This window comes from Athene noctua, chromosome 29 (assembly GCF_965140245.1).
Source record: "Athene noctua chromosome 29, bAthNoc1.hap1.1, whole genome shotgun sequence".
Classification (NCBI taxonomy): domain Eukaryota; kingdom Metazoa; phylum Chordata; class Aves; order Strigiformes; family Strigidae; genus Athene; species Athene noctua.
The window spans coordinates 3,658,283-3,685,296 of record NC_134065.1 but is presented as its reverse complement, the minus strand read 5'-3'; the positions used below and the strand labels follow the sequence as shown (position 1 = coordinate 3,685,296).

At 59.3% G+C, this 27,014-nt stretch overlaps 2 protein-coding genes across 4 annotated transcripts; both read right to left on the bottom strand.

The window, feature by feature from the left end:
- Positions 1-3,356: 3,356 nt before the first annotated feature.
- On the bottom strand, positions 3,357-17,592 carry SV2A (synaptic vesicle glycoprotein 2A). Of its 2 annotated transcripts, XM_074929291.1 has the most exons (14): positions 16,917-17,592; positions 15,964-16,125; positions 12,814-13,596; positions 10,373-10,553; positions 10,035-10,186; positions 9,801-9,934; positions 9,083-9,172; positions 8,719-8,829; positions 8,544-8,632; positions 7,291-7,455; positions 7,081-7,214; positions 5,154-5,357; positions 4,720-4,879; positions 3,357-3,622 (listed from the first exon to the last, which is right to left on the bottom strand). In XM_074929291.1, the coding sequence occupies exons 3-14, from the start codon at positions 13,391-13,393 to the stop codon at positions 3,439-3,441; spliced, it is 2,184 nt and encodes a 727-aa protein (XP_074785392.1). In that variant the 5' UTR covers positions 13,394-13,596; positions 15,964-16,125; positions 16,917-17,592; the 3' UTR covers positions 3,357-3,438. The 2 variants fall into 2 exon arrangements, with proteins under 2 accessions (XP_074785392.1, XP_074785390.1); XM_074929289.1 differs by lacking the exon at positions 15,964-16,125.
- Positions 17,593-22,001: 4,409 nt separating this feature from the next.
- SF3B4 (splicing factor 3b subunit 4) lies at positions 22,002-26,762 on the bottom strand. 2 transcript variants are annotated; one of them, XM_074929278.1, is made up of 6 exons: positions 26,681-26,762; positions 25,997-26,125; positions 25,214-25,756; positions 24,601-24,795; positions 22,976-23,170; positions 22,002-22,517 (listed from the first exon to the last, which is right to left on the bottom strand). In XM_074929278.1, the coding sequence occupies exons 1-6, from the start codon at positions 26,712-26,714 to the stop codon at positions 22,333-22,335; spliced, it is 1,281 nt and encodes a 426-aa protein (XP_074785379.1). In that variant the 5' UTR covers positions 26,715-26,762; the 3' UTR covers positions 22,002-22,332. The 2 variants fall into 2 exon arrangements, with proteins under 2 accessions (XP_074785379.1, XP_074785380.1); XM_074929279.1 differs by having other exon boundaries at positions 23,000-23,170.
- Positions 26,763-27,014: the final 252 nt, after the last annotated feature.

The window sequence follows — 27,014 nt, the reverse complement described above, 5'->3', positions numbered from 1 at the left end:
GCCGGGAGCCACCTGACGGCCGTGGTGGTCAGCGGGCGCTTCGAGGGGCTCCCCCCGCTGCGGCGGCACCGCCTGGTGCACGAGGCGCTGGGCGCCGAGCTGGGGGGGCCCCTGCGCGCCCTGGTCGTCGTCGCCAGGACCCCCCAGCAATGGGAGAGCGACCCCCGCGTGCCCCCCCGACCCGCTTGTCTGGGGGGGTCCAAGCGCGAGCGGCGCGGGGAGGACGAGCCGTGAGGACACCCACACCCCCCCACACCCCCCCCCTGTGATGCTGCTTCGTGGTTTTAAATCCCCGCGCACCCCCCCCGGGAAAAAAAAAAAAAAAAAACCGAAAAATAAAACAGTTCCCGCAGAAAAAGCGGCCGGAGGATCCTTCGGGGCGGGGCCTTGGGGTCACCTGCGGAAATTAATTTTTATTATTAATTATTTTTTTAATTTATTTTTTTTGTTTGTTTCGTTTTTATTTTTTGCTTTTCCCGGTGGTTTTGGTTTTTTAAATATTTTTTTGTTTGTTTCTTTTTTTTTTTTTGCTTTTCCCAGTGTTTTGTTTTTTTTTTTTTTAAAGGTGTTTTTTTTTTTTTCGTTTCGGTTTTTTTTTTTGCTTTTCCCACTGTTTTGTTTTGGTTTTTTAAAGTTTTTTCGTTTCTTTTTTTTTTTTGCTTTTCCCACTGTTTTGTTTTGGTTTTTAAAGTGTTTTTTTTTCTTTCTTTTTTTTTTTTTTTGCTTTTCCCTGTTTGTTTTGGTTTTTTAAAGTTTTTTTTATTTCGTTTCGTGTTTTTTTTTTTGCTTTTCCCACTGTTTTGTTTTGGTTTTTAAAGTTTTTTTTTTCGTTTCGTTTTTTTTTTTTTTTTGTTTTTTGCTTTTCCCAGTTTGTTTTATTTTGGTTTTTTAAAGGGGTTTTTTTGTTTCGTTTTTATTTTTTGCTTTTCCCAGTGGTTTGGTTTTTTAAATATTCTTTTTTGTTTCTTTTTTTTTTTCGCTTTTCCCACTGGTTTTGTTTTGGTTTTTTAAAGGGTTTTTTTGTTTCGTTTTGGTTGGTTTTTTTGCTTTTCCCGGTGTTTTGTTTTTTTAAAGTTTTTTTTTCGTTTCGTTTTTTTTTTCACTTTTCCCAGTGGTTTGTTTTGTTTTTTAAAGGTTTTTTTTTTGTTCTTTTTTTTTTTTTTTTTGCTTTTCCCAGTGTTTTGTTTTATTTTGTTTTTTTAAAGTTTTCTTTTTTTCGTTTCGTTGTTTTTTTTTTTTGCTTTTCCCAGTGTTTTGGTTTGGTTTAAAGTGGGTTTTTTTGTTGTTTCAGGTTTTTTTTTTTTTTGCTTTTCCCAGTGTTTTGTTTTTTAAATTATTTTTCGTTTCGATTTTTTTTTGCTTTCCCTAGTGTTGTGTTTTGTTTTATTTTTTTAAAGTATTTTTTTTCGTTTCGTTTCATTTGGTTTTTTTTTTTGCTTTTCCCAGTGTTTTGGGTTTTTTTTTTAAAGTTTTCTTTTTTCATTTCGTTTTTTTTTTGCTTTTCCCAGTGTTTTGGTTTTTTTTTAAAGTTTTCTTTTTTCATTTCGTTTTTTTTTTGCTTTTCCCAGTGTTTTGTTTTGGTTTTTTTTTTTTTTTAAAGTTTTCTTTTTTCATTTCGTTTTTTTTTGCTTTTCCCAGTGTTTTTTTAATTTTTTTTTCGTTTCGTTTTTATTTTTTTTGCTTTTCCCAGTGGTTTTTTTTTTTAAGTTTTTTTTTTTTTTTCCGTTTCGTTTCCTTTGTTTAATTAATTTACAAACATCTAAAAACTACAGCACGGCACGACTGCGAACGGACAGAACTACGGGGGGGGGGTGCCGGGGGGTGCTCCCCAAAGGACCAGCTACACCGAAAGGGGCCGGGGGGGGGGGGGGGGGGGGGAGCGCGGGGATGAGGAGGAGGAGGAGGAGGAGATGAAGCACACGCTGCTCATTGCTTAGAGAGGGTGGGGGCTGCCCTAAATATTGGGGGGCTGCTTGTGATATTTTTTTTTGGGGGGGGGGGGGGAAGCTGGGGGCCTCCGAAGCGCTTTTGCATAGACCAACACTTCCCATCCCTTGGTGGGGACTGGCCCGGGGGGGGGGACACACACACAAAACCCCAGGACCCCCCCCTTCCTCCTCCCCGTACCCCCAATTTTTTTTTTTTTTTTTTTTTTTGGGGGGTGCCGCTTTGTGCTTTGCAAACCGCTGGTGGTTTTGTGCTGTGGGTTGGCGGGGGGGGGGGGAAAGGGGGTGCAGGGGGGTTAAAAGTGTTCAAGGGGGAGAAAAGAGGGTGCGGGGGGGGGGGAAATGGGGGTGTAGGGAGCACCCTGTGCCCCCCCCCCATACACACTGCCCTCCCCCTCCGAAAGGAAACCCTTGAAAAACGAGGTTTTTAAAAAAAATAATTAAATGGCGGTTTTGGGAATCTGCACCCCAAAATTAGAGGAAGGGCCGGGGGGGGGGGTTTGCTGGGCTCGGGGGGGGGGGGGGGGGGGGGGGGGGGCTCTGCACCCCCAAGGGGTCGTTTGCTTTAAGGTGGTGGCACCCTAAAAATACCCCGTGACCCCGAGGGGTTCTGCACCCCCCCAAAGCGCCGTGTACCCCCCCCCCCAGAGGGTTGTGCCCCCCCCCCCAAAGCGCCGTGTACCCCCAAAAGGATTCTGCACCCCAACATGCAGCGCGCCTCACCCCCCCCCGTCCCCAAACACCCCCCCCAAACAGTCCCAGCACCCCCAGGGGCTGCTGCGCCCCCCCCCAAAAAAAAGGGTCCTGCACCCCCAAAAGACCGTCCGGCCCCAAAGCGCCCCCCCCCAAATCCTCCCTGAAGCGGGGGGGGGACACACACACACAGATGGAGATTTGCCAACCTCACCCCCCCGGGGGGGGGAAACTGAGGCACGGAGCCGCTACGGAGCCTTCCTCCTCCTCCTCCTCCCCAGGCGCAGTGGGGGTGACGGGGGGGGGCGCAGGGGGCTGTCCGTCCCCCCCCCACCTCGCAAAAAGCCGAGGCAACCCCTGACCCCCCCCCCTTCTACCCTTAGCCCCCCCGGGAGCGAGCAGCTTATTCACAGAGGGGGCGACAGCGAGAAAAGAAATTTGGGGGGGGGGGGGGCTTTGGAGGGGGGGGGGGTTAGGAATTTAGGGCGGGGGGGGGGTGTTGAGATTTGTGGGGGGGGGTCAAGTGCAAATGAAAAAGATCCCGAATGGTCCAAGAAGACGTTTCACAGTGTCTAACGAGACTAATTTTTCCCCCCCGTGTCCCCCCCCCGTGCCCGGAGCAGGGTTGGGGGGGGGGGGGGGGGCACACAGGGAGGGGAGGTGGGAGATTTTTTTTTTTTTTTTTTTTTTTGACATTTTTTTTTTTTTTAACGGAGGAGGGCGGTGGCTCAGGGAGATGGGGGGTGTATGTGTGTGTAAGGGGGGGTCCCCTCTCTTCCCCCCCCCCCGCTTTCTGCCGTCACTGCAGGACTTGCCCCCGCGTTTCGGGCAGTTTGAGGGCGAGGGAGCTGCCGAGCGCCAGCGCGGCCGATGCCAGGAGGATGGGCACGGCCTTGGTGATGCCCACGAAGGACGTGAAGATGCTGATGCCCAGCACGGCCGCCAGCTTGCAGAGAGCGTTGAGGAACCCGAATGCCGTCGTCCTGCCGAAAAAAAAAATAATTCAAAGAAAAAAATTAAAAAATTAAAAAATAAAATTAAAAAATTAAAAAAAAAAAAAAAAGGGAAGTATTCATCGAGGAGGCTGCACCCTCCCCGCTCATCCCCACGTGCCCCGCGGGGTGACCCGGGTGATGCAGCCGCTGCTCGGGGGCCTTGGGGACGGTGCCCGGTGGGACGCGAGGGGTAACCGGTGACAGGTGGCACCCGGCGCCCCACAACTGGCAGCCAACACCCCATAGCTGGCACCTAGCACCCTACAACTGGCACCCGGCGCCCCACAACTGGCAGCCAACACCCCACAGCTGGCACCCGGCACACCAGAGCTGGCACCTGGCACCCCACAACTGGCACCTGGCACCCCACAACTGGCACCTGGCACCCCACAACTGGCACCCAGTGCCCCACAGCTGGCAGCCAACACCCCACAACTGGCACCCGGCACACCAGAGCTGGCACTCAGCGCCCCACAGCTGGCAGCCAGCGCCCCACAGCTGGCACCTGGCTCCCCAGAGCTGGCACCTGGCACCCAGCACCCCACAACTTGCACCCAACACCCCATAACTGGCACCCGGCACCCAGCGCCCCACAGCTGGCACCCAACACCCCAGAGCTGGCACCCAGCGCCCCACAGCTGGCACCCGGCACCCAGTGCCCCACAGCTGGCACCCAACACCCCATAGCTGGCACCTAGCACCCCACAACTGGCACCCAACACCCCACAATTGGCATCCAACAGCCCAGTTCTGGCACTCAGCACCCCACAACTGGTACCCAGCACCCCACAAGCAGCACCCAACACCCTAAAAATGGCACCCAACACCCCACAACTGGCACCCAGCACCCAAAACATCACACCTGGCACCCCACATCTTGTACCCAGCACCCAAAACCTTACACCCGCCACCTGAAACCTCACCCCCAGGACCCACATCTGGCACCCAGCACCCAAGACCTCACCCCCAGCAGCCTCCATCTTGCACCCAGCACCCGAATCCTCCCCCTTGGCACCCCACGCCCCCAGCACCCTCCCGCCTCGCCGCGGTGGCGCTGGGTGCCGGGCGCGGGGTCCCCCCCGCACCTTTTGTCGGAGGGGTAGAGCTCCACGGTGAGCACGTCGAGGGCGTTCCAGGAGGCGATGCTGACGCCGCCGAAGAGGCAGAGCAGCGCGATCATGGCCGACTCGCTGTTCCCGAAGGAGAGGAAGAAGCAGCTGACGCAGGACATGACGCTGGAGCCGGCTGCGGGGTGGGGGGACACGGCCACGGGTCAGGGCTGGGACACGGGTCGCAGCACCCCCCCCTCCCCACCCGCCGCACCGGGGAGGGGAAACTGAGGCAGCGTTTTTGTGTCGGACGGGTCAGAGGTGAAGCGTTGAGCTTAGGCCCAGCTCAACGCCCCGATTAAACCCAACCTTGGATATTCCTTGGCCGTTCCCAGCGCTGGAGCACCCAGCGCCTCTCGGAGCACCCTAGCACCCCCAGCACCCCAAACCGCTCCCCCCCCAGCGCCCACCCAGCATGCGGAGGCGCCCGATCTTGTCCATGAGAAGCGCCGAGACGATGTTCCCGGGCAGGACGGCCAAGGTGCCCAAGAAGCTGACGAAGTAGATCATGTAGGCGTTGTTGTCGTCGCTGAAGTCCAGCTGGCAGCCCTCCTTGTTGTGCATGAAGGTGCTGTTAATCACCTGGCTGTTAATGAACTTGTACTCGAAGAGATCTGGCGGGATGGAAAAAGGGGTTTAGCGGGGTCACAGGGTCACACACACACACCCCCGGCCCTGTCACCCCCGCGGGGACTGTGAGAGCAACGGGGTCTAGAAAACCCTTTTCTCTTTGGGTATTCTTATTAGCAGGAATAATTAATAATTAGAGATGTGTTTATAGGTTCAATTAGCAGAGCAAGGTGCTCTAGGAACGGGACGGTTTAAGCAACTTTGAGAGGCGAGGTAATGAAAAGCTCGAGGTAGATGAAGTCCACGTTAAATCGAACGGTTTGAGTCTTTGCGCGGAAGTCTGAAAGTGAATTGTGATGGGGATGGTGCAGAAGATAAGATAAATATATATAAAATTTTAAAAAAAAAAGATAAATATATATAAATAAAAATATATAAAAGGATAAATGTATTAAAATATATTAAAAATATATATAAATATTAAAACATCAAAATATATAGATCTAGATCAATATCTAGATAAATATCTAGATCAATATCTAGATAAATATCTAAAGATCTAGATAAAGATAAACGTATTAAATAAAGATCTAGAAGAGAAAAACATTAAAATTAAGATCTAGATAAAGATATAAAGATAAAAACGTATTAAAGACATAAAGATCTAGATAAAGATAAAAGCGTATTGAAATAGATAAAGATCTAGAGGAAGAGAAAAACATTTAAATTAAGATCTAGATAAAGATCTAGATAAAGGTAAAAAGATTTTAAAGATATAAAGATCTAGATAAAGATAAAACATATTTAAGTAGATGAAGATAAATATCTAGATAAAGATGTAGATATGAAGATGTAAAGATAAAAACATTAAAATAAAGATATAAAGATCTAGATAAGGATAAAAACGTGTTGAAAATATATAAAGATCTAGATAAAGATAAAACCATAATGAAATATATAAAGATATAAATACAAAAACGTATGGAAATATATGAAGATCTAGATAAAGATAGAAGGATATAGATCGAGATAAAAACATACTGAAATATATAAAGATATGGATGAAGATCTAGATAAAGATAAAAACATTAAAGTGTATAAAGATATAAAGATCTAGATAAAGATAAAAACATATTAAAGTGTATAAAGATCTAAAGATCTAGATAAAGATATAAAAACATTATAAGTGTATAAAGATCTAAAGATCTAAAGATAAAAACATATTAAAGTGTATAAAGATATAAAGATATAAAAACATTAAAGTGTATAAAGATCTAAAGATCTAGATAAAGATATAAAAACATATTAAAGTGTTTAAAGATCTAAAGATATAAAAAGATATTAAAGTGTATAAAGATCTAAAGATAAAAACATGTTAAAGTGTATAAAGATATAAAGATATAAAAACATTAAAGTGTATAAAGATCTAAAGATATAAAAAGATATTAAAGTGTATAAAGATCTAAAGATAAAAACATGTTAAAGTGTATAAAGATATAAAGATATAAAAACATTAAAGTGTATAAAGATCTAAAGATCTAGATAAAGATAAAAACATATTAAAATGTATAAAGATATATTTATATATATCTTTAAAGCTATATAAAGATATATAAAAATATAAATATATAAAAATATATTGACTATATAAATACACAAAAATGGAAAAACGACGGGTTGATGTCGTTGTCGTTGGGCGCTCCCGGAGGCGCCCCCAGCGCTGGGGAACCCTCCGGACTGGGGTGTCCCCCCGCCTGGAGCCCCCACCTGTGTTGTAGAAGACGGTGGAGATGAAGGTGCAGTTCTTGAAGAAGGTGTTGCTGGACGTGATGTCCTCGAAGTAGCAGTCCTCGAAGAGCGAGTCCTCGAACGTCACCGACTTCATCTTCAGGCCGATGAACCTGGGAAGAGCGCGGGCCGTCACCCCCAGGCGTGCGCCGCGCGGGCGGGGCTCAGCCCCCCCGGCCCCGGACACACTTGTCGTTGAAGTACTCCCCGCCGCGGTGGATCTGGTTCTCCAGGGTGAAGTTGAAGGTGAAGTGCCGGACCTTCTCGCGGGTGAAGAGCTTGGTGCGCGAGGCGTACTCGATGTTCTGCAGGTGCTTGATCATGTCCGGGAACCACACCGTCAGCCCGTAGTAGCTGCGGGGAGAGAGCCCAGTGCTCCCAGTCCCGGCCCAGTGCTCCCAGTCCCGGCCCAGTGCTCCCAGTCCCGGCCCAGTGCTGTCCATCCCACTGCCAGTCCAACCCCAGTGCTGCCAGTTTCATCCCAGTGCTGCCAGTCTCATCCCACCCCATCCCATCCCACCCCATCCCATCCCATCCCATCCCATCCCATCCCAGTGCTGCATTGCTCCATCCCAGCACCGCCCATTCTATACCAGTCCCACCCCAGTGCTGTCCATCCCACTGCCAGTCCAATCCCAGTGCTGCCAGTTTCATCCCAGTGCTGCCAGTCTCATCCCAGTGCTGCCCATCCCATCCCGGTGCTGCCTATTCCATCCCAGTCCCATCCCAGTGCTGCCCATTCCATCCCAGTCCCACCCCAGTGCTGCCCATCCCACTGCCAGTCCAACCCCAGTGCTGCCAGTTTCATCCCAGTGCTGCCAGTCTCATCCCAGTGCTGCCAGTCTCATCCCATCCCATCCCATCCTGGTGCTGCCTTGCTCCATCCCAGTGCTGCCCATTCCATCCCAGTCCCATCCCAGTGCTGCCTGTCCTGCTGCCAGCCCCATCCTAAGTCCCATTCCAGTGCTGCCAGCTCCATCCCAACCCCATCCCAGTGCTCCCAGCTTCATCCCAGTCCCATTCCAGTGCTGCCAGCTCCATCCCAACCCCATCCCAGTGCTCTCAGCTTCATCCCAGTCCATTCCAGTGCTGCCAGCTCCATCCCAACCCCATCCCAGTGCTCTCAGCTTCATCCCAGTCCATTCCAGTGCTGCCAGCCCCATCCCAACCCCATCCCAGTGCTCCCAGCTTCATCCCAGTCCCATTCCAGTGCTGCCAGCCCCATCCCAGCCCCATTCCAGTACTGCCAGCCCCATCCCAGTGCCGCCCACCCCATCCCAGTGCCGTCAGCCCCACCCCAGTGTTGCCAGCCCCACCCCAGCCCCATCCCAGTACTACCAGCCCCACCCCAGTCCCATCCCAGTGCCACCCATCCCATCCCAGTGCCGTCAGCCCCGTCCCAGCGCGGCCCCCCACCCTCGCCGGGCTGTCCCCAGCCCCACCTGAAGGACATGGTGAACCACACGGCCATCATCATCAGCGTGACGCGGCGGTACTCGGGCGCGAAGCACTGCTGGAAATTGCTCCAGACCTACGGGGGGACGTGGGGGGGGACACGAGAGGTGACAAAGGGACATGGGGGGGGTGGGTGCGTGTCGGGGCAGGATCCGGCCTCACCTGCTGCGAGAGGTTGAGGAATCGGACGAGCCAGCGCCGGTACCACGTGCCGGTGTCCGACTGGATCTCGATGAGTTCGTCCTCCCGCTTGATGGTCTTGATGTGGGTGACCTGCGGGGGGGTCGGGGGGGGGGGACACACACACCAGTTTGGGGACCCTGGGAAGCGCCAGCCTCGGCCAAGGCTCCCAGGTGAGACCCCGGCCTCACCTCGTGCCTCAGTTTCCCCACTTAAAGCAGGGTTGACCCCCCCCCGGGCCGTGTTTTGCCCAGAGGTGGGAATTTGCAGCCCCCTGCTCGCCCAAGAGCCCCACCCCGGGGCTGGGGGGGGCCTGGGGGCTCCCCCTGGGGTGGGGGGACCTTACCGAGAAGACCCTCTCGGGGTGGCCCTTGGCTCTCATGTTGGTGTCGTGGACCTGCTTCAGCACCATCCAGGCCTCGTCGTGTTTGCCGTTCTGCAGGGCAGAGCCCGGGGTCACCGCGGGACCGATCCTGCCCCCCCCGAGTCCCACCACCCACCTGGGGGGGCACTGCCTGGGTCCCCCCCCCACTTCCATCACCCCCTTGGGGTTCCTGCTTGGGTCCTGCCACCCTCTCGGGGGGTCCCTGTGTGGGGTGCCCCCACCTCCATCACCCACTTGGGGTCCCACCACCCACCTGGGGGGGGTCCCTGGGTCTGAACACCCACCTGGGGGGGTCCCTGGGGTCTGAACACCCACCTGGGGGGGTCCCTGCCTGGGTCCCCCCACCTCCATTACTCCCTTGGGGGTCATGTTTGCGTCCTGCCACCCCCTTGGGGGGGTCCCTGTGTGGGGTGCCCCCACCTCCATCACCCACTTGGGGTCCCACCACCCACCTGGGGGGGGTCCCTGGGGTCTGAACATCCACCTGGGGGGGTCCCTGCCTGGGTGTCCCCCCCTCCATCACCCCCTCAAGGTCCTTGCTTGTGTCCCATCACCCACTTGGGGGGGGTCCCTCCCCATTTCCCCCCCATCTGTCCCTGTCTGGGTTCCCCCCATCCCACCCCTCGCTCGGGGGGTTCCCTCTGTGTGTGTGTGTGTCCCCCCCAGGCCCCCCCCTCACCTCCAGGAAGAAGCGGGGGCTCTCGGGCATGGTGGTGAGCGCCCCGATGGCGAAGACCGAGGGGAAGGCGCAGACCAGGACGAAGACCCTCCAGCTGTGGAACTGGTAGGCCGAGCCCATCTGAAAACTCCAGCCTAGGGAGACGGGATGGGGAAGGGGGGGGTGACGGTGCTGAGACACCCCCCCGCACCCACAAAAAACTCATCCCACCCTCCGGACCTGGGAGGCTCGTACCGTAGTGGGGGATGATGGCCCAGGCCATGGCGGAGGCGTAGATGCCCCCGATCATCCAGAACATGCAGAGCCAGCTCAGGTGCTCGCCCCGCTTCTCCTGCGCCAGGAATTCCGAGAAGTAGGAGAAGACGATGGGGATGGAGCCGCCGATGCTGCGGGATGGAGGGAAAAATAAAAAATAATAATAATAATAAAAAAATAATAATAAAAAAAAAATAATCAGAACACCCTCACACACCACCACCACCCCCCCACCCCGTTCCCTGTCACCCTCAGGGCCGCAGATAGAAGGGGGGGGGGAGCCCTGCGGTGTGGGGGTGCCGTGTCCCCCCCCTTACCCCACACCCGAGAGGAGGCGGCAGAAGAGGAAGGTGCCGTAGCCCTGGACGAAGGAGGAGAAGAAGGCGAAGACGCTGTTGACCGAGAGGGAGATGAGGAGGCACTGCCTTCGGCCCAGGCGGTCGGCCAGCCCGCCCCACAGGAACGCGCCCACCATCATGCCCAGGTACACGATGAGCCCTGGGGGGGGGACACACACACCGGGGGGGGGACACAGACACACCGTGGGGGGGACACAGACACACACATGTCAGTCCTGGGGGACCCAGGGACCTGCGCCCCGAATCACCCCCCGGGCTGAGCACAGCCCGGGGCCGCTCGCAGGGACTTTGGGGGGGTGTGGGGGGGTGACCCCCATGTGTGAGATGGGTGTTGGGGTTGTCGTCGTCCCCCCCCCTCCCCGTTCTGCTCGTGGAATGTGAGGGGGGGGGCAGAAATACCCCCAGGACCCCCCCATACCCTCCGCATCCAGCCCCTGCTCCTGCCTCTAGTTTACCAGGTCTCAGAAAAGGGGGGGGGGCACCTGCAGTTTGGGGGGGGGTTTGGGCTGCAGTGAGCACCCCGGAGAAGGGGGGGGGCACGCCGCAGTGCGGCCGCCGCAGCCTCCCGCAGCCCCCCCAGGCCTGCTCCCAGCATCCCCTTATCAGCCCCGGGCAGGAGGGATGGGGGGGCTCTGCCTCAGCCCCCCCCCCATCGTCATGCCTGGCTGCAGCGGGGAGATAAGCCGGGGGGGGCCGGGGGGGGGCTGCGGGGCCGGGGGGGCTGCAAGTCCCGGCCTGACGGTGCCACAGCATTCACAAACCGCCCCCCCCCGGCCCCCCGCTCCCCATTGCTCAGGTGGGGACCAGTGTGGGATGGTGGGAGCCCTATGCCCGGGGGGGGTCCCATCATACACCCCCCCCCGTGTCCCCACATCTCCTCCCGGCCCCCCGCATCTCGCTCTGCACCTCCGTGCCCCCCCCCATCCCCACGCCTTTTGTCTATCGCCCATCTCGTGGGGTCCCCCCACCCCTCTGTCTCTCCACACCCCCTGGGTCGTGCCCCCCGTGTCCTCCCTCTGCCCCCCCTGTACCCCCATTTCTCATCGTGTCCCTCCACAGCTGCCCCCCCCCCCCCCCATCGCCTGGGTCCCCCCATACCCCAAGTGTCCCTCTATATCCCCACCCCCCCATGTCCCCCATATCCCCACCTGCTCGTGTGTCCCCACATCTCCAAGTGTCCCCCTGTCCCCCCACATCCCCTGTCCGCTCACGTTCCTCACACTCGTGTCTCTGCACCCCCATGTCCCCCCGCTCGTGTCCCCCGTGTCCTCTGTCCCCCCAAATCCCCCTTCTTGTGTCCCCCGTGTCCTCTGTCCCCCCAAATCCCCCTGCTCGTGTCCCCCGTGTCCTCTGTCCCCCCAAATCCCCCTTCTTGTGTCCCCCGTGTCCTCTGTCCCCCCATATCCCCCCGCTCGTGTCCCCCGTGTCCTCTGTCCCCCCAAATCCCCCTGCTCGTGTCCCCCGTGTCCTCTGTCCCACAAAATCCCCCTTCTTGTGTCCCCCGTGTCCTCTGTCCCCCCATATCCCCCCGCTCGTGTCCCCCGTGTCCTCTGTCCCCCCAAATCCCCCTGCTCGTGTCCCCCGTGTCCTCTGTCCCACAAAATCCCCCTTCTTGTGTCCCCCGTGTCCTCTGTCCCCCCAAATCCCCCTGCTCGTGTCCCCCGTGTCCTCTGTCCCCCCATATCCCCCCGCTCGTGTCCCCCGTGTCCTCTGTCCCCCCAAATCCCCCTTCTTGTGTCCCCCGTGTCCTCTGTCCCCCCATATCCCCCCGCTCGTGTCCCCCGTGTCCTCTGTCCCCCCATATCCCCCCGCTCGTGTCCCCCGTGTCCTCTGTCCCCCCATATCCCCCCGCTCGTGTCCCCCGTGTCCTCTGTCCCCCAAAATCCCCCTTCTTGTGTCCCCCGTGTCCTCTGTCCCCCAAAATCCCCCTTCTTGTGTCCCCCGTGTCCTCTGTCCCCCCAAATCCCCCTGCTTGTGTCCCCCGTGTCCTCTGTCCCCCCATATCCCCCCGCTCGTGTCCCCCGTGTCCTCTGTCCCCCAAAATCCCCCTTCTTGTGTCCCCCGTGTCCTCTGTCCCCCAAAATCCCCCTTCTTGTGTCCCCCGTGTCCTCTGTCCCCCCAAATCCCCCTGCTCGTGTCCCCCATGTCCTCTGTCCCCCCAAATCCCCCTGCTCGTGTCCCCCATGTCCTCTGTCCCCCCATATCCCCCTGCCTGTCTCCCCCATGTCCCCCCACATCCTCCCCTGCTCATCTCTCCCCGCATCTCCCCGTGTCCTCACGCCCCCCCTCCCACACCCCACTTGTCCCTCCACGTCCCCACCCGCTTACATCCCCCCCCCCCCATCTCCCTCCCCACCCCCCCCCCGTCCCCCATGTCCCCCCCCCCCCCCCCGCCGTACCCAGCATGCCCTTGTTGGAGTCGGAGAGGCACATGTCCTTCTCGGCGCTGGGCAGGACGAAGCCCACCACGAAGACCTCCACGCCGTCGGCCATGAGGGCCAGTCCCAGGACGAAGTAGAGGGTCCACTGGAAGCGGCCGTGGCCGCACTCCTGCAGGATGAGCTCGTACTGCTGCGCCAGCTCCTCCTTGTCCTTCCGCCGCTGGCCCTCGCTGTCGTCGAAGGCGCCGACGGCCACCTCGGCCCCCAACCGCTCCCCGGTTTTCAGCGAGTCGTGCCGGGGGATACCCTGGTACTCGCCCTCGTAGATCTCATCCTCCTCGTCGTGGCCCTCGGTGGCGTCGCTGGAAGCCCCTTCCTCTTCGTTGGCTCCCTCGCCCCCTCGGTAGTAGCCGTCCTGAGGCGCGTAATCTTCGTCGTCCTCCTCTTCCTCGAAGCGGGAGTAGGAGCGCTTGGTGTACTCGTCCTGCACGCGGTCCATGCCCTTGCTCACCTTCTTGGCCGCGTGTTTCTTCACCTCCTTGGCGATGTCCTTGGCGCCGCGGATAAACGCCGTCCGGTCGCGGAAACTCTCATCCATGGTGCCGCTGGGATCGGCCCCGGGACACCGGGACGGAGCTGAGGAAGGCTGGGGGGGGGTGTGGTGGGGGCGGTGTGTGTGTTGGGGGGTGTCTCTCTGCGTCGGGGGTTTCACGCCCGGGCGCCGCGGTGGGATGCGGGGAGACGGACGACGGCGTCACCCATCCGCGGGGACGCGGGGGGACCCCGGGCGCCGGCCCAGACCTGAGGAGCCCAGACACAAGCGGGAGCCGTTTTAGGGGGCGAACGGCCCCCCCCAGTCCCACCTGGGGATGGGGGTTTGCTCCGCTCCCAGCTCCCCCCACCAGCTCCCCCCCCCATTTTTTTCCCCCCATCTCAGAAGGATTCGGGGCGCCCCCACCCCACAGCACCTGGGCCCTCAGCGGGGACGGGATGGGGACAGGTCCGGGGGGGCCCTGCCAGCCCCCCCGTGCTCAGGTGCCCTCTGCCCTGGCTCGGGGGCTCCGAGCTCCCACATCTCAGGGGGATTCGGACACGCACTGAGCCCAGGGCGGGATCCAAGGTGGATTCTCCGGTGTCTAGTCACCCAAACCCACCGGCGCTGCCTCAATAAACAAAATAATAATAAAAATTATTATTAATAATAATAAATAAATGAATAAACGGGGGGGGGGGGGAGCGTGACACCCCCTGGGTGCGATACGGCAAGGGGGAGGACGGATCCGCGGGGACAAACGAGACGAGCTGAAACACGAGGGGGTTGGCCCATGTGTCGTCCCCCCCCCCCCCGGGCCACTGCGGGGCCACCAGCCCCATGTGCCCCCCCGGGACTGGGGGGGGGGGTGGTGTCCAAGCCTGGAGCTCTGCAGGGCCGCGATGCCCCCCCCGCCCCCCCCCAGCGTGGACCCGCGGGGCGGGGGGGGGACACACACCCCATGAGGGCGCAGGGGGGTCCCACAGCCCCCCCATTCCCCGGGGGACCCCCCCCTGTGGCCACCGATGCCCCCCCCCCCAGCCCATTGAGGGAAAAGGCGCCGCCGTCCTCTCAATGGGGCCGGGCCAAGGACCAATGAGCTCCAGGGGGCGGGGCCACCCCACCGGCATCAATGGGGCCGCGGAGGCACGGCCCAGCTGTTCAGCCAATGAGCTGCAGGGGGCGTGGCTACACAGCTGCATTATCCCGCCCCCCCCGCCCCCAAGCTCAGGGTGGGGGGTGACAGCGCTGGGGTCAGCCCTGGGGGACCCCAAGTGTGTGTTTGGGGGGTTCCCCATGCCAGCGTGGGCCAGGGGACCCCCCCGCACCCATCACCGCTGGGAGGGGGGGGGGGAGCCCACCATAGCCCCCCCGGGGTGGGCGGCAGCCCGGATCGGGCCCCTCCGCCTCCATCCCCACGAGGGACAGAGGAGACGGGGGGGGGGACCCACCAGGGACATCGCTGCCCCCCCCAGTTGCCAAGTGGCCACCAGCCACCAGGCCTGGCCCGGAGCCCCCCCCCATTTCCTCGGGAGCCGTGGGACGGCGAGGGGACCCCAAGGGTACAGGGGTACCCCAAACCCTGCCTGCCCCGAGGAGGGGTCCCGGCTCCGATCCTGGTGTGGGGGGGCCAAGGGCGGGGGGGGCCAGGGCCCACACGTGTCGGGCCCCGCTCCCCGCGGAGGCTTCCAGAAGGGATCTGGCCACGGCGAGAGACGCCGGCGCAACCTGAACCACAGCGCCCATGGGTGCTGGCGGGGGGGACCCTGAACACCCCCAGGGCCCGGTGTTTGGGGAGGGGGGGCGTCCGGATACAACCCAGAGGCTCTAATCTGTGGGTGGCATCTCCCTGTCCCCACACCCCTCCCCATCTTCTCCAGCCCAGTGTGTGTGTCCCCCCCCCCGCCGCCAAAGGCCAAGGGCAGGCAGCGTACCCCCCCGCCTCGAGCCTTGCAGAGCCCAGGTCAGCTCGTGACAGGGATGGACCCGCAGGCACGGGCGCTGCTGACCCAGCCGTGGGGGCCGGGGTGACTCCCCTTCCCCCCCCACCCCCCCAAAAAGGTTATTTTTATCTCGGACGCGGAGGCCGAGGCAGGAGTTGAGCCGCAGGCAGAGGGACGCAGCCGCCACCGTGTCCCCCCCTCCCCGAGCGAGCGGACAGGCCGCGCTGAGGCAGCTAAAATTAACCCTTCCAAAAAAAAAAAAAAACCCAAACCCAAAAAAAACCCAAAACGGGGGCTGCGGGCAACGCTCCCCCCCCCGGGGCGGGTGCCCACACGGGCTCTGCGCAGCCGGGCAGGGCCGCGGCACGTCAGGGTCCCCCCTCCCCAATTGCCAGCTGAAGCCGGGCAGGTGCTTTCAACCAGCATCAAATCTCTAATTCCAACCCCCCCGCGGCACTGTCCTCCCCAGGGGCGGCTGGCAGGGACCCCAACCCCCCGGTGCTCATCCCGGGGAGCCCCCGGGGCCCCTCCTTGGGCCAAACGCCGTTCACGGCCAAGGTCATCGTGCTCCAGCGGGGCCGGCGGGTCCCTGCGGTGCCTCCCGACGCGGCCGTGCCGCGGGGCGCGTGTTACGGACCGTGACGTAGGGGCAAGCGGCCGAAGGAAAAAGGGGAGCAGAGAGAGGCCAAATACCTGCTGAGGAAGAGGACGGGCCGGGGAGCAAGGTCACAGCTCGGCTTTAGCGACAGAGGCTGCTCCGAGCCTCGCGCGGCCGAGCCAACGCCGCGCGGCACCCGCGGACGCTTTGGAGAGCAGGGGGGTGATTTCCCGGGGAAAATCGAGGCAGGAATCACCCTGTACGCAAAACCCACAGGGGAAAGAGGGGTGGTGCCCCCCCCCCAAAATGCTCTTCTGGTTGCGAAACCACTGCGCCGGCCCTGCCAGCCCTGTCCTGGCGTGAGCCAGAGCGGCCACCGCCAACCCCAGACAAGGTTATCGGCCTCCAGACCGGTTTCCTCGGACTGGAGCCAGGGATCGACGCAGCCCTGGCTCACCCTGCACCCCAAAACCCCCCCCCCCCCCCCCCCGGAGGTCCCGTGTTAGCGCTTGGCTGGGTCCGTGTGTCATCCTGTCCCCCCTCCCTCCCCACCCCGCAGCCCCCCAGGCTTTTTGCATTCTGGCAAGAACATGGCGACACGGAGAAGAGTTTTAAATCGCCTGTGTCCAAGGTCATCATCCAACAACCCCCCCTCCCCGCGCTTTGCCACCCCCAGAGAGCTGCGGCGTTCCCCCTCCCCAAAACCTGCCGGTGCGGCCAGGATAAATAACCATCCCCGTGCTGAAATCCCGATGCCCATCGGCAGAGCTTCCCCGGCCGTACGACGGCGCGGGAGGGATGACAAGAGGCTCTTCAACACGCGCGTAAAAAAAAAGACAAGAGCGAGGCTAGAGGAAAGGTTTTCCAGGACAAAATGGCCACACCGAGGGGAAAGGAGAAGCCGAACCCCTCATCCATCACCCGGCGGCTCCGAGGATGCTAATTAAAAGCAGCGGGGAGACGAGGGGGGAATGCGCCTTATAAAAAGGTGGGTTTGTTGGTTGGTTTGGGTTTTTGTTTTTTTTTTTTTCCCCCCCCCTCTCCTTACCTGTTTCAGCCCTCGCCGCGCTCCAGCCCTCCCGTCGGCGTCTGCCTCCCGCGCTGCGAGGAAGAAGCTCCGGTGAGAAAAAAGCTCCCGGGTACCAGCCCCGGCGTTAACGCCGCAGCCTCCGCCACACACGCCGAGCGCTGGGAGAGTCCATTGCAACAGCCCAGCGAAGGGAGGTGGCGAGGGGGGGGCTGTGCGACAGCGAACGGCGAGCCGGGGAAAGGGGGGGCACGGCCAGGAGGATGAGGAGGGGAGGGGGGGTGGGCTCAGCCCTCGCTTTTCCTTAGTAACGAAGCCAAAGAGATGAGGAGGGAAGAGCGGGGGGGGCTGCCCACGCTGGCGGGGAGCTCCCTCAGGAGTGGGGGGGTTCCCGTGGCGGAGCCGCTGTTTTGGTGACGGTTAACGGAGGAAAGGGGGAGTGGGTGGGTTACGAATAACCAGTCGCTCCCCCGCTCCTACCACCACCACCTCGGTTTCCCTCCCCGGGGGCCTGGCGGCGGGGCGAGACCCTCTCCGAGGAGCGCCCACCGCAGCCGCAGGCAGCGCGGCGGATGGAAACGCAACCCGGCAAATCTGAGTCACGGCCTCCTCGGGGGTGAATTCGGATTTCTTCGGATCGAAGCGTCTCTGCCTGAGCTGGCCAGACCCGGCCCCTCTGTTGTGACAGAGCACAAACGCCTCCGACATCTTTTTTTTTTTTTTTTTTTTCTTTTTGCGGGGAGGGGTGCGTGCAAAGGAAGAGCGTGGATACGGCCGGGAGTCAAACCGAGGTCCGGGCTCCCCAAACCCGACCCCATTTTGCCACCACTGGTGGGAAATCGGGAGCCCGAGCGCTCCCGTTCCCTCCCCGGGGACGCGGGGGTGCAGAGAACTCCCGGTGCAGGGTCGGGAGCTGGGGCGAGGGGGGGCTCCCCGTGCCGAGCGGGGCTGGGAGCACTCACGCAGCAGGACCACGTGCAATGAGTTGAGGTGGTCTCAGCTGCCGCGGCGCTGATGCAGCGGCAGGGTCAGGCTTCCCCAGGCACAGAATTCTGTGAAAATCAGAAGTCAGGCACAAACCAGACCGGCGGGATGACGTCCTTTCACGGGAGGAGGAGGAGGAGAGAGTGTTTGAGGCCGAAACTTGCCCAGCGAGGGCAGGAACACGAGCCCAGCCTGGCAGGTGAACGGCAAGGCAGCAGGACCTCAGACCAGTCCACACCAGTGGTACCACCACAGGGAGGGATTTAGGAAACTGGAAGCTGAGAAATAATGGTGATTTTGCTGGAAATGACCCCAAAAGGGGAACATAAGCAAGCTGCTGGGGGGGGACAGGCCTGTGGGAGAGCTGCAGGGCTGCCCCCCCGCTCTCCCCAGGGTGGGTGCCCGCACCCGGGGCTGACAAGCATCACATCCCGGCTAATCCTGCGCCTGACAAGGCCCGGTGCAGAGCTTTACGGAGCTGACTCAAGCATCAGCAGCAAATCTCCGTGACCAAGCACCCCCCCGGGTCGCACACGGCCCCCGAGGCTTCAAAGGGAATAACCAGAGGAAAAGGCGGCGCAGCAGGGACCGAGCAACGGCGCAACCCTGTCCCCAGGCCACTGCTCACGTCAGCGTTTGCCAGGGCCTAAACACCAGGGCCGAGGGGGTAAAACCAGGGGCAATGGGGTAAAACCAGGGGTGGGTCGGCCCACGGCCAGATCCGTTGCTCTGGGGGGGTCCCGGTGGTTTCCCAGAGCGCAGAGCCCAGACATGCCACCACGGGGCTCACCAAGTGGTCACAGGAAGCTGCAGGTCCCCCCCCCGCATCCCCAAACCAACCCGTTCCAGTGGTCCAAGGTGGGTTCTCCCCAAATTTCTGCCTGCAAACGATGGGGAGGGGGTTACTGATCTCGTCACTCCCTCCCCAGCCTGTCAGGACCAGGGGTATTCCCCACCCTCAGAGCCCACTGACGGGAGCTCCTCTTCTCTAATCTATTTTATTTTGGTTTTGCGCTTAAAAATAGAAGTTGTTCCCTCGCCGCGCACACGTAGCGCAGAGGCTTTGGGAAGTCTGCACCAGACGGGCTAAGGTTGCTGCGGAATTAAATCCAAAGCCGTAGAGCAAACGGCACCGAATTACCGGCTACGACTGTCCTGGGGCCGGAGCATTTTGCCTTTGGTTTTCTCCAAAAAAGATGCATCCAGGGAAGAGGGGGAAGGCGGGACCGGGGGAGCGGGCGATGCTGCTGAGCACAGCCCCAGAACGGATTAAGACGCCGGGGTGAAGGAGGAGGCAGCACGTTCCCACTCGTACGTCTCACCGCGAGCTCTGGGCTCGCCCCGGGGGGGCCCGACACTGGCCGGGGTGGGAGAAGGGGGGTTTGGGGGGGGGGTCTAGGTCTCTCAGCAGCAGCTTAAGCTCGGCCACGCGATCTAACAAGGTCACCCAACATCCCAACGAGTCCGCAGAGAGCGAGACGCCTCGCTCCTGCCACGCGTTCGGACCCGATCGATGGATGGCAAGCAGCCTCTCCCTTGGCGTTATTATTTCCACTCCAGGAACGCTTTCAATTGCTGGAGGTATCGTGGATTTCCCCCCCCCCCCCCCCCCCAGGAAGGTTTGGCTTTGCTCAAACCTTGGCACCAGAATCCTCCGTCATCCGCTGGCCAGCCCAGCATCGAGACCGACACCCCCACGTAATGGCCACGCGCCCCAAAACAGGGTCCAGGTCACTCCCCACCCACCTCAGACCAAACCCCGCAGCGCTGCTGCTGCTTTAACTCGTTCAGCTTCAGAGAGGCTTTTCTCTGCCGCGTTCTCTACACCCATCAGCTGCAACAGGGGACTGAAAACATCCACCTCAGCCACACCTAACGGAAGGTGAGAAAGGCAAACCGCACGGGCAGAGCGGCACAAACTTTAGGTGTGCTTTAAAACACGCTCCCCTCTTCAGAAAAACACCGAGAGCCCAGCTGCTGTCTGCTCAGGAGCAGGCAGCCAAGGCCCTCGCAGCTTCGGGCCTCGTAACCAGCAACGATTTAGCGCTCGTTTAAACCCGAGCCCGGTTTTCTCCCCCCGTTTCAGCTCTGCTCCCTCAGGCAGCCGCTGTGAAGCCACTTCTCATTTTCCTCCCAGCCCAGGTGGAGGAACCGGAGCCCAACAGCGCCGTGACCTCACTTCATCCACCAGCCACAGCCGGTACAGCGGGGATCCTGCTCCCCCACCTCCTCACTACCCGCAGCGAGACGACGATGTTGGCGTTGGGCTCTGCCCGTAAGTCCACCGTCGGAGCAGCGGGCGGTGGAGCAGCTCCAGGCTGGCCACGACCCAGCGGTAACTGCCAGGCACGTTCCTCAGAGGGAGACGGAACCGATGGGATTGTGCCGGGCTCTGGAGCAGAGGGCTCAGGCCAGAGAGAGCCGAGGCCCGTGGGCGGTTTAATGAAATCACAAGAGGTTCAGCGAGCACCCCGGTGCCTCCAGGTCTGCTGGAAAACCCTCCACAAGTTCCGTTTCCTCCTCCGGACATCAGCGTCCCCTTGGAGGGGGAAGTCCAAGACTGTATAAACTCGGGAACCTTCACAGCAGCTCAGCAGCTGGGGTTAAAGTCGGGCTGAGCGCAACAATATTCCCCCTCAGCGGGTGCTCAGCCTAGTCAGGACCAAACCCCCCCCAAACCACTTAGACCTAGGAGCGGTCCTGGAAACTGCTGGCAACACAGCGAGCCCCAAATCTCCTCGAATAGCCCTGAAGCGTCCCCAAAAAGCCTGGATTTGGGCAAGGATGGCTACTCCAGGAGGAGCAGGAGAGCACATCAGTGGTAAAAGCAAAACACAGCCCAGCCATTACTTTTCTGCCTCCGATAACGGAGGATCCTTGAGCAGCTGCAGTAAGTGCAAAGCTCTTCCACTTCATCTCACGGAGCCTTCAGCGGCCACTCACGTGCCAAAGGCAACATCAGCAGCGAAGAAATAAAGCTCGTAGATCAGCTCTGCTATCTCCCCAACCTTCCACCATCTGAATTTCTCCAGATGTCACTTACCGAACCGCCCCGCGACGCCAAAAAGGGAATCACGGCACCATTCCTCCTCTCCGGTCCGCAAGGGTGAACAGAGATTGGAGCTAAAGGTCAGTTTAAGCCCTAGGATGTTAAAATAGAACAGAAATAAACCAGCAGAGAGTAAAATCAAGGCTGAGAGCTCTGTAGCGCTCTGAAGGGCCACAGCAGCCTTGCACGAGGAATCACAACCAAACCAAGCACAACGGTCCCCACTCATCCCCCCCATAAAGCCACAAACTACCCCGGGTGGCCAAATATCTGCAAGCGCCTTTTTTTTTTTTTTTTTTTTGGTCTTTAAATCACCTGGATTTAAAGCTTTGTCTGTAGAAAGCCAACACCTCTCTCCCCACCTCCAACTCTTCCTTCTGCCTCCCCGAAGGGGCTCTGCCGGGAGCCAAGCCCCCTCCCTCCTCACACCTTCCAGCTGCCGCGGAAGGCGTCAAACTCTCCAGCCGCAGGCTCCACTTTTCCACTTCCCCAATTAACGGTCGAGCCGGTGCCGAGACGCTGAATTCATTTGAGGAGAGGCCGGAGGGTTCTGGGGATCACATCTGCTCCACCTCCTCTCCCAGCCGGACGGCTTCACCCTTATTTTATTGCCCCCCCTTAACAATATCCCCACAATCTCAGCTCTAAGGTAGCTGCAAGCGTCAGAATCTGAGATCTCACTTCAAAAAAATTCCCTGTGTGGAGAGGGACGAGGCAGGGACTCAGGAGAGCAGGTTTCACCCCCAAATCACTCCTCCAAACATCCTGCTCGGTTACTTGGGCTCTGCGGGACAACAGCATCCGAGGATGAGACAGATTTTAAGCCTCGATTGTATATTTTTTTCACCGCAGGCGTAAGGGATGACGCGGAGTCCATCAGAGACCAAACAAAGAGCCTGGCCAAAGCGAGAGACCGGGCGCATCCACCCTCATTCGGTGCCTCACCGGGCTGGAAACGCGGCTCGGGTACCGGCAGAGCTTTCACGCGCTGGTGGAATTCACCACAGGCGTCCCTGCGCGAGGCGGGAGCGGTCAGCAGCTCCGTCACAAACAGGCAGAGCCACATCCCGAGCTCTGGGACAGCCCCCGGTTCTTAAAACGTTTTATTTGTAAAGGGGCGATCGGTGCTTTACATAGAAAAAAAAAAAAACAAACCAACAACCTGTAAAAAGTACCTTGGAAAAAAAAAAAAAAAATCTTCCGAGGCTGAGATCAATGGAAGGAGGAAGGGAAAAGTAACCCAAACGGAGACTATAAAAGGAAATGGGGAAAAAGATGGGGAGAGGGAAAGAGAGAGGGGGGAGCTGCAACAGAGCTGGACCCAACGGGGTGCGGGTACGTCAGCCCAAGGGGAACCGAGAGGGAAGGATCCGCAGCAGGGAGGGGGCTTTGCCACCGCCGTGTTTAGGGCAGGGGACCCCTCAGGGGACCCCTTGGTGGCACCCCGGGGGGCCTCTGCGCCGGGCGGGGGGGCAGGGGCACTCTCTGATAGCCGTAGGGCGGGGGGCGAGGGGGCCCGTTGTAGCCGTGAGGAGGCATCAGCGGCGGGGGGCCGCGCATCCCGTGGTGCGGCATGGGGCCGGGGTGACCTGCGGGGACAGAGCACAGGCGTTAACAACCGCCGCGGGGAGCAAGAGCCAATTCCCACCCCCCCCTCCGCCCCCAAAACCCCACCCTTGGGTGCCAGCTCTACCGGGTGCCCACGGTTTGGGCCAACGCTCCCCCTCTGCCAGCAGGGCCTGGAGAAATGAGTTTCTCTGTGGGTGGTGGGCAGGAGAGGTCTGAGGAAACCAGCCCTGCCAGCACAGCCCGGTCGTTATCTCGACGCGAGAGATGGGGGGGGCCCCGTCACCAAGAAAGCACAGAGCCCCCCCAACACGAGGAAAGCCCCGTGGGATCCTGGCTGAGGAGGTTTTTGCTCCGAGACGCCTCCGCGATGTCTCCTCCTTCCCGTCCCCGTTAAAAACCAGAAACGAGGGAGGGTGCGGGGCCGAAGCGAGCGCTCGACTCGAGAAAGTGTGTACGATCGATAGAAAAGAACACATACCGCCTCTTGCAGGCACCCACTTACCCATGGGCGACCCGAAATGAGGTCCTCGGGGTGGCATACCCATGGGTGGGGGTCCAGGGTGTGGCATGCCAGGGGGGGGCCGCGGGGGAGGCTGGCCTCCGGAGCCCGGTGGTCCTGGGTGATGTTGGCCCATCCCGGGAGGCCCGTGGTGGACTTGCATGGGAGGCATTCCTGAGGGAATAACGAGTCAAGGGCTGGTGGCAAGGAGGGCTCTGAGCCGCCCCCCCCCCCCGTCTCCGTAGCCCAGAGGGGTGTTGAATCCAGCTGGAGGGCTACACCGGGCTGCAAAGGGAGTTCTGTGGCCAAGAGGGAGGTTAAAGAGGAGAAAGCAGAAAGTTCTCTGACAAGAGGGGACAGCAGTGGGCTGCAGCTCAGAAAAGGCTGCCTGGAGGTTAAGGGAAAGGGGCAGGAAAGATGGGACAGCAAGCGTGGCGAGTCCTGGGATGGGGGCTTGGAGGGGACAAACCAGCTCCCCGAACAACCCAACTTTGAAGCTTGCCCTGCTCTGTGCAGAAATGGCCCGAGTCCCTCCAAATCAACTTTTTTTTTTGCGATGATTCTCTTATTAGATCCCTTTAAAACAATAAAAAAAAAAAAAAAAGCAGCCCAGATTTTTTTTCTCCTCATCAGAAACCCACGAGCCTGGCGTGGCTCCCCGGGGCGAGCGGTGTGGAAGCGCTAGGTCAGGCTTTCCTGCGCCGAGCCTAATTGGCTGCTCTAAAGCCAGCGTGTAATCGGGGACAAGCAGCAGCCATCTGGTCACTCACACGGCCAGAGCCACGATCACACAAAGCACCCTAATCAGCCAGCGTGGGAGAGCCTCTCGGTGCAGGGGTCGGTTTAAAGCAGGCAGGATTAAACAACAAGAAGAAAAAAAAAAAAAAAATTAAATTGCAAATTTCACTTCATTTTTGCATCCGAAACCAGAGTCTAGATGGAGACGCTGCTCATTCCCCAGTACTACAGGGCTAAAAATGGAAGGAAATCAAAGAAACATTTTGTTCTCGTGTCTGGAATTAGCTCCTGCCTGGCAGAGCCGCAGACTGTGCTAAGAAGGTTCCCACTTAACGTATTAATTTACACCAGAGAAAAACGATGAAGACTCGGAGTCTCGTTAACAGCCAGAAGAGCACCCGAGTCGTTAACAGCCGGCGCCGCGCCAGCCCCTGCCCTCCCCTGTCCCGCACCCTCACGGAAACCAACGTCTCGCCCCGAGCGGACGCGTCCCAGGAGGGCTCTTTCCTTCCCACATCACCAAAACGCTTCATAAATCCCGCTGGGCCCCGCTCCAGGTTATTTTTTAACACATTTTAGAACATCCAGGAGAAAAACCCAGAAAGCTGGCGCGGCGCCGCTGACGTGCTGCGCTCGCTCCTACGCGGACCCTTCCCTTCTCCTCACCCCTGCGCTGCAGAGAGCAACGTTTTGGGGAAAGATGCTGCATTCCAAACCTGAACAGGGGATGGCAACAGTTTTCTCCTCGTTTTATGAAACGGGAACCTCAGGGGAGAAAAATGGAGGGGGGTGATTTACCCAAACCCACCCCCTCGAAGGAGAAGATGAGCTCCGTTTCCTGAGCCCGACACCGGCCTGGTGCTCACCTGGATGGTGCATCCCGCCCGGAGGGAAGGGGTGTGGGTGCGGGGGGTGCCCCCCGCTGGGTGCAGCCCCGGAGGGGGGGCCTGGGGCACCCGCACCGGGTGGCATGGGTGGGGGTGGCATGGCAGGAGGCATGCCGGGAGGCATCGCTCCGGGAGGCGGCACCGGCGGGGGGAACGATCCTGGGGGTGGGAGGCCTGGGAAGAGAGACAGCGAGAATTTGGTTAAGTATAAAAAGCAAACAAACCTACAGGAAAAAAAAAAAATAAAATAAAAATAACACTCCCAGGCAATCGGGAAGGAGGTGAAAACGCAAACAGCCACAGAAAGCATTAAAAAAAACCCCCAGCAGACGGGCGCAGGATCCTTCCCCTCAGCCCCGGGATGGCGTAGGCCGAGCCACCGTGGGGAGGGAAGAGAACGTCTCTTGCCAAAGTCCCGCCAGCTCACGGTGCCGCAGCTCCACTGAGGGTTTCGCACCAAAAATCTCCCCCGCGACGCAGCGTCGCTGCCCTGAGCGCCCCCCCCTGCGCCAAGGAACGGCTGAGCACGAGCCGCAGCAGCCTCCTGCCAACGACCCCCCTGCAGAGACGGGCGCTGCCCCGATTTACCCACCTGGAGGGGTGACACCAGGTCCCAAGGAGGTGACAACGGGAGTGGGGACAGAGGGAGGAGGAGGAGCGTCGGCGAAGAGCTGATGGGGCCGATCTGCCTGCGAGAGCGGGTTCTGGGCTGCCAGGAGACGCTCGGCCGCCGAGCCATGCCGCTCGCCTTTGGAATCTTTTTTGAAGGCGTAGGAAACGGTGATGGGCCTGTTGCAGAGGTACTGGCCGTTCATGGCCTCGATGGCGGCGTCCGAGGCGTCGAAGCTGGCGAAGTTGATGAAGGCGTAACCCTTCGAGTTGCCCGTGTCGGGGTCTCGCATGATCTTGGGCGTCTGCAGGATGACCCCGAAAGCGCTGAAGGTGTCGTACAACAGCTTCTCATCGATTTCAGGGTCCAGGTTGCCGATGAAGATGTTGGCCCCCACGTCCAGGTTTTTGTTGTGGGCCGAGGCTTTGTTGACTCGGATCGGCTTCCCGTACAGTTTGATCATATTCATGATCTTAATGGCATAATCCGCGTCCTCCTCGCTGAGGAACTCCACAAACCCATAACCTGCAACGAGTCCCCAGGCAGAGCTTTAGGAGAGGGCAGGCCCAGAGCCTCCCACAGCCCACCCAACCCCTCCGGATCCAAAACCAGAGCCCCAGCCCCTTCTTAGGGGAAGGATGATGATCTCCCAAGGGGACCGCCCATCTCTCACCTCTCTTCCCGCAGTAATCTCTCTCCGAATGCCCCCAACTAAATTCATGTATTCACCAAGCAGCTTTTCAGAGAGAACAGTAAATATCTCACCTTGGTGCTGGCCCGTGACTCGATCCTTGGGCATGTGGGTATTGACCACCGGCCCTGCCTGGAGGAAGAGCTCCCACAGCAGCGGCTCGCTGACCTTCTCATCCAACCCCCCAACGTACACCGTCGCATCTTGAGCGCGGAGAAAAAAAGAGAAACCGGATTAGACCCGTGAGCCCGGGAAGCTGGAAGCCTCTGCCTGTGTGAGAGCCCGAGGGCTTGATGCTGAAATCCCTCAAGCCCGAGGCAGGGACCCCCCTGAAACATTTAATCTGATTCCCCATAATTATGCCCTCAATCAGGGAGACCCCCGTGCCCTCCCCTTTCTTCTACAGCGACCAGAGCCCCTCCACTCCAGCTCCCCGGGAACCCCTTGTGCCCAGCGAGGCCAGGACCCCCCAGCTGACACCCCCCAGGTATCTGGGGAGCCCAGGGCCTCTCCAGAGCCCCCTCAGCGCACCCCATGTCTCCAGGGACCCCGTGACGCCCCCAACCACCCCAGGGGGTCCGGGACTCCCCCCCCGCCAGAGCCCCGCCACGGCCGCAGGAGGGCACCCACGGAGTCCCGAGATCCGCCTCCCAACCCTCCACACTCCCCGGGAGCCCGGAGCGCCCCCGGCGCCCCCCCTGTCCCCAGGCCGCCCCGCGGCCGCCCCCCGGCAGGTCCCGCCGGGCCCCGGGGCTCACCCTGGTTCCGCTCGGAGATGGGCCCCGCCGCCATCTTGCCCCGCCGCCCGCTCCCGCCCGCGCGGCGCCGCCGTCACGCAACGTCGGTGCGCGGTGACATCAGCCGCCGCGCGCAGGCCCCGCCCCCTCGCGTCGACGGGCCGGAAGTGACGTCACGGCTGCGCGGCGAAGGCGCGGCGGCCATCTTGAGTGCGGGCGGGTGGCGTGAGGGGTCGAGCGCCGCCGCCCTTCTGTCGCGATATCCGCTGCCGTGACAGGCGACGACATCACCCCCACGGCCTCCTGGTAGTGGTGGGGGGTCCTCAGTGCCCGGGGACCCCAGTTCCGGGGGATC